The 6767-nt window shown below is 39.6% G+C and overlaps 1 protein-coding gene across 1 annotated transcript; it reads right to left on the bottom strand.

Moving 5' to 3' along the window:
* Positions 1-1320: 1320 nt before the first annotated feature.
* Positions 1321-6468, bottom strand: LOC129417293 (cytochrome P450 26B1). Its single transcript, XM_055171863.2, has 7 exons — positions 6269-6468; positions 5504-5833; positions 4693-4917; positions 3943-4218; positions 3705-3860; positions 3039-3449; positions 1321-2506 (listed from the first exon to the last, which is right to left on the bottom strand). The coding sequence occupies exons 2-7, from the start codon at positions 5705-5707 to the stop codon at positions 2129-2131; spliced, it is 1650 nt and encodes a 549-aa protein (XP_055027838.2). The 5' UTR covers positions 5708-5833; positions 6269-6468; the 3' UTR covers positions 1321-2128.
* Between the last annotated feature and the right edge of the window lie 299 nt (positions 6469-6767).

Raw genomic sequence — 6767 nt, 5'->3', positions numbered from 1 at the left:
AGACAAGGACACACACATGCTCCTATTTTGGAGAAAAAGTGCTGCTTGTTTTCTCCTTCCCTGTATCCTCCCTTTTCACAGCGCAAGGGTCATTTTTCACAGCTTACATTCATAATAAACACACACTATGCATTAGTAGCCTATTTATATGAATTAAATTAATATGTGTCTTCTGTAAGTACTCGAGTACAGATAACTAGCAATTATTATAGCACAGTGGCATACAGTATAAACTAAAAAAGTGGCATATTTATTTCATTGTGAGCTATTCTTAAAGGGATAGTTCACCAAAAATTCATGTTTTTCTAAATCTGTATGAGTTTCTTTATTCTCTTAAACACAAAAGAAGATAATCTGATAAATGATGGTAAGCACACTGTTGGCCAACCATTGACTTCCGTTGTATTTGTTTCTCCGACTATGGAAGTCCATGGGTATCGTCAACTTTGTAGTTACCATCATTTAAACTATCCCTCTGAGAAAAAATAACATTTATAAATAGAGCTTATTCGTTTCTACTTCATTTCACAAAACAGGTTTATATATAATAAGTCTGACATAAAAGAATTAATGTATTTAAATGCTCCTTTTTTATTTCTCCTAACAAGATAGGGGTAGGCAACGTCTGTCCTTGAGTGCCGATGTCCTGTATAGTTTTGCATGCAGCTCCAATCAAGCACACCTAAAACAGCTATTCAAGGTCTAAATAATCACCTAAAAACTACAGGTAGGCAAGGTTTTATCAGGGTTGGAACTAAAATCTGCAGGACATCGGCACTCCTGGACCGAAGTTGCCTACCCCTGATCTATAGGATACAATGCCTGCATGCTCATCATGCCTAAAAGTTTGTATTTGTTTTGCAAATAGGCTAAAGTAACTGATGAATGCTTTACTAAAACATGGATGTCCCAGTACAGGAGTTTATGATTTGCAACATGGCCTGTTATATAATGACTAATATAGGTCCATCATTTGAATCCACAGTATTAGATTTGCAGGTGTTTTTCTTTGCACACCTGTCGGACATGGATTCCAAGTTGTTCAGCAGATCTCAACGTTTTTTGACTTCAACCCTCTCCAACTGTCCACAACCAGTCCATTCTAATGAAATGCATATAAATAGCACGCAGTGTGATTATCGTGCAATACACGCCAAATTCCAATTTTGCATGCATAGGATACGACAGTCCTTCCCGTTCACTTAAATGGCGCGTCTTTTCATGTTTTTTCGTGTTCCAAGCATTGTCGCTTGGGTTTGTGGTTAGAGCAAGTTTTTGTAACATAAAATGACATTCTAAACCAAACCCCAATTCTAACCCCAACTCCAAGCAACCATGGTTTAAAAGTAGACAAAGCATGGAGAAACGTACATATTAAGTGACCAGTGTTGGGGAAAGTTACTTTTAAAAGTAATGCATTACAATATTAAGTTACTTTTGCGTTATTTTTTCTTACTTGGCTGAGACTTGATCTCTTTCAGGCCTTGCAGGTGTTTTTATGCTCACAAAAATTTCAAGTTCTGGCCTGCCATCTCCATTTCTGACTCAAACTGTTCCCGCTCAGGCGATAAAAAAAACAAGATTTAAAAAAAAGTAACTCAAATATTAATGTGTAGATTTATAAAGTAATGCGTTACTTTACTCATTACTTCAGAAAAATAATATTATTACATAATGCACGTTACTTGTAATGTGTTACCCCCAAACTATAAATGACATCCTAAAGCAAACTCCAAATCTAACCCCAAACAGAAAACAAATAAGATACCAATAAATAAAATCACGCGCCATATAAGTGAACGGGCAGGTCTGCCATATCCTTTGCGAGCAAAATTGGAATTTGGCATATGTATTGCAGGATAACGGCGTGCTATTTATACGCATTTCATGAGATTGGGTTGCCACAATAGTATTTGTAGCCTCGATCACGAACCAGAAAGATGTAGCCTATATTTGTTATAAAAATGTATGTATATTGATTTTTAGTTGTTTTAGCTTATATTCAAGCTTGTTTTGTCAATTTTAAGTAATTTGAAGTCATCTTGATGCTCCCTTAGAAGTTTGTTTTGGCCCACCGGTTGATAAACACTGTGTTAGATGTATCTAAGTGTCTAATTGCAGGTTTTCCTTATATATGAGTCGACTCCCTCCGGTTTCTTTCGATCCTGTTGTTTCTGTAGTTAAAAAACACGTGCAATCCATTGACCGGATGCACGACCGGCACGGTCTGCATTCTGGGATATGTTTCCGTCGCGAGACTCCACTCAGCCGTGGCGAGCAACTCCACTGCAAGAGTTTTCAGCACGATCAAAGCAAGCTCCCGTCCGATGCAGCTTCTCACTCCGCCACCGAAAGGCACGTAGCTGAAACGTTCGTTTTTACTCTCATCTCGATCTGCGCCGAACCGGTCCGGGTCAAAGAGCTCCGGGTTCTGATAGGCGGCGGCGGTCTCGTGAGTGTCACGGATGCTGTACATGACGCTCCACCCCTTCGGGATCTGATAACCCTGTAGATGCAGAACATATGAATTAATTTGCTGTCCAGAGTATCAGTTTTTACGAAGGTCGTTCAAGGCAAACTAGGAGTTTGTTTTATGAGAATAAGAGGCAAGTCCCAGTTTGCTTGAACGACCCTTGTAAATGTGTTTTTTATTTAAGCAAAGACAGCAGATAACTCCAGGTCAGAGCTGTACCAGATCTGTGACAGATCCACTGACTTCGGCATGGATCCGGTGCAGATCCGGCCCGGAGTCATGGTGTAGTACTGGTCAACATTACTGGCAGTACCTGGATAAGCGGTGTGTTATCAATTTTAGCGATTGTTGTGAACCTGAGAAGGTCGCAACTGACCAATTAGGATCAAAAAATTCAGAGAGCCGTGTAAAAATAGTAAAAAATATTTTTTTTGTTATAATTTTATCAGTTTAATTATGTTAGCCTTTTAAGTTAGTCTCTAAATATATATAGAAACACTTTTTCACCTTAAACTTGGATCAAACAGCTTGCATTCGTAAACATAATATGTTTGAAGGAACTCACATTCAATTCAAATGTTTGCAACACGGTCCTGTATCCCCCGGACACTGGGGGAAGAAATCGGATCACTTCTTTGACCACACAGTCCAGGTAAGAAAGCTGGCCCATTTTTTCCAAACTGAGGTATGGGACGTGGATCCGAGAGCGACGCCCCTCCTCCTTTTCCGCCGTTTCAAAGCACGTTGTTTTATTCTTCGCTGATCTCCCCTCAGCCGCTTCGCTTTCCTCATTGATGACGTTGCCATGGCAACGCGAGCGGCAGTAGCCGTGCGAGTCACCGATCAAGCCCTCGCTCTCCAGCTCGACTCTTGCGCTCTCGCTCACATCTGGATGGCGCAGGAGCTGCAGGATGAGGGACGTGGATGCGCTGGCTGTGGTGGAGTGCGCAGCGAAGATTAACTCCACCGCAGTTTCCTGAAATTAATTTACATCATTGTTATTAATTTTGAATCATAATTGAATCATAGTTGAAAGTTTACATTTTATTTACATTTATGCATTTGGCAGACGCTTTATACAGAGTGCATTTAATGTATGCATTTTAGCTGTTTGTATGATCGCAGGGTTCAAACCCACGACCGCGTTGCTAACGCAATGCCTCTAGATACAGGCTCCGCAATTATCTGATTTTTTTACAGTAAAGCAATGCAAAAAAGTTTTAGGTATTACCTTGAGTTCTTGCATTGTGAGTTCGTAGTCATTTTCTCTTGCACTACTCAGGATATAGTCGAAAGCATCACAGTAATCATCGGCTTGCGGTTTTTGTAGTTTCTCTTCTATGATCTTCTCCATGGCAGAATGCAAAATCTCACGAGCCCTGATTCCCTACAACAAACCACAAATGCCATGCACATTTTGTTTATTTGGCCTTAGACAGTTGGTAAATAGATAGACAGATCCTTCTTACCTTGCGCAGGCCGCTTACGGGGTTGTCAAATGGAAGAGAGAACAGGTTGTTCATGAGCTGTTCAAAGGTTTTCGAGAGAGAGAGGATGCGCTGCTCTTCCAGACGGAGACCGAGCAGGACCCGCACCGCGATGCGGAAGGTGAGCGACTTGGAAGCGGCGTAAACATCCACAGAGCCGGACTCTGCGCACCACTTGGCAATTTCAGACTTGACGACGTCTTGAACCCGCGTCAAATACGTCTCGAGCGCCCCGCGGCTGAACACTTTTGAAAGGATCTAGGAAACAAATTAAACAGCCTAATTATTTCACGCAAAACATGTTTCAGTATTTTCAGGCAATGTAGCCTATTTGGGCGAGAAACAGAAAACACGTTAAACAGTATCAAGTTACAAATAGGCTACACAATTTTAAGTGGAAAAAAGCATTAATTTGATTTAATGTTGCGAACATTTCCATAAGTGTAACATTTCGATTGAAATTGCATTCAAGTGCATTATTCTGCGAACACATAAAAAACAAAAAATATTAAAAAGAGAACTTAAATTCAACTGGGTGCTAAAGCAGAGCGTGACATTTGCAAAACAAACTTTATTATTTGTTCTCATTATTATTGGAATTGTTGCATCATTTTTATATAAACTAATAAACCACCCATTCATAATGTTTAGTCATCTATCGTAATTTAACGCCCATTTTACACCAGTCACATCCAAACGAATCTTTGCATGCATTTAAGACATTTGGCTTACTTTTCTTTTCCTCCTGTGGAGGTCACCAACCGAGTTTACCAGAGTGTGTGGCCCGAGGATGATGCGCGTGCTCTGAGGCCACTGCGTGCACACGAGCGTGTGCTCACCAAGCAGAATCTTACGAATGTTTTCTGCGCCCGTCACCCGGATAACAGGCTTTCCCAAAAGATGAGTTTTAAAAACATTTCCATGTTTTTCACGCCTGGAGATGTGAAAGCTTGATCCCTGTTAAACGTACCAGAGAGAGTTTGAGATATTTGTTATTCATCAATTATTTTCTGTCCGACGTTTACATTGCTTGTTACATTTTTACAATAAATATAGGGGTTAGACTCACACAGTGCAATTTCTAACAATAAACTTCTATGGCCTTTTGAGGTTTTTTCGGTGGTAACAATTTTTTTTATATTCTGGAATGAAATTATCATTTTTGGCACTGAGGTGAATATCATGGTTAGGAAGAATTACACCCTCATCAAGTTCGCACATGCCATAAATCTCCTTATCCATTTGTATATTAAGCCGACAAAGATTCTGGCTCTTACCCCTTATAATTTTTTGTTTAAGAAAAATAGCGTAATTGAAAGGTTAATATAATAATTAGCAAAACTAAAATGATTATTAAAGTAATAAAGCCTACTACAATAACAAAAAATCTTTAAAATTAATTATAAGTATTACTCATTACTTAAGTGTGACTTTATAATTAAAACAGATTATAAAAATGTGGATCAGCGCATTTTTTGTGGTTACTTAATTGACACAGCAACATAATTATGCACGTTTTTTTTTTAATTCCCTTGAGGCTTACCTGGAAAAGCCAGTGGAAGGATTCTCCGATCAGCGGCCATCCCATTGATCCTTGCGGTAGTGGAAGTTTACACGCCCGATCCCGAGTGATGCTCCACCTGAATTCCCACAGCAGCCGCGTAACCACAAGCAACAGCAGTGTGGGTACGATGGCGCCTACAGCCGTCAACAACGTAGACACGAGGCAATAATCGTGCCCGAACATCTTCCACAAAAACCAAGCCAAAACGAAGGAGGAACAAATCCACGGTCGATGTGATGGTTTCCTGATGGAGCCCCTCCAAAAGTTGCGCAATGCAACGAAGGCACCCTTTACGCGCTCCTTGGATATCTAGGAATGACCAGCACACGGATTTGACATAAATTCAATAAAGACGATTCAAAGAGAAGAGAGGAGATCTGCTTTTAAACTCTTCAGCTTTCCAGAGAATGACAAGTAAACTATTCCAAACAGTTTTACAAGTTGCATGCGCTGGCTTGTCTTTCATCCGAGTTTATCCACCTTTTCTAGGGGTGCAATCCCTGGGACACCCTTCCTATTACCCGCGCTATGACTGTAAATCTGACTCTAACTGAACTTGAAATAGAGTTGAGCAAAGATGAAATACAGTAAAAAGTTTTAAAGCGCATGTCTATTTCAAACTTTTTGCACTGAACTTCTACGAAAAACCAACATGTTACCCAAAGGATATGTCACTTGCACTAATAATCCAAAATCACAGCATCTAAAGTGAGACCCTAGCAAGTGAAAGAGAGAGGGACTCACCTCAACAAAACTTTAAAACAATATCGATGACATGCAGTGAAATCTTGAAACTTCTGTCAGTCTGAGCCGTTTGTCTTTAGTGCATCTCTCTCGCTCGGGCTTTATAGGTATTGGCACATATTATGAACCACCTTCAGTGACGTATGACGAGTTTTTTTTTTCTCTGATTGTTTGTAGAGGTCGTGCATAGATCACAGGGAATGGGGATTGTTCTTATAGCGGAGAGAGAGAGAGAGAGAGAATTTTAGGGGGGGTTTACTGATTGGTTACTTGTTTCCTTATTAAGAATCCATTCATTTCACTTGTAATTTAATTATGTAAACATTTAATGAGCAAATAAACTTAAAAATGTTTACATAAAAATCTTGCGTCTAAAATTCTGAAAACTCCATATTAAGACGACACAAGGTGTGAATAAAAGCGGAAAAATCTAGTCACACAGAAAATCATATTATTATTATTATTAAACTTATTATTATTTATATGAAAACCTCATACA

The sequence above is a fragment of the Misgurnus anguillicaudatus genome, unplaced genomic scaffold (genome assembly GCF_027580225.2).
Source record: "Misgurnus anguillicaudatus unplaced genomic scaffold, ASM2758022v2 HiC_scaffold_34, whole genome shotgun sequence".
Classification (NCBI taxonomy): domain Eukaryota; kingdom Metazoa; phylum Chordata; class Actinopteri; order Cypriniformes; family Cobitidae; genus Misgurnus; species Misgurnus anguillicaudatus.
The sequence above is the reverse complement of the archived record's forward strand: the minus strand, read 5'-3'. Positions and strand labels throughout refer to the sequence as shown.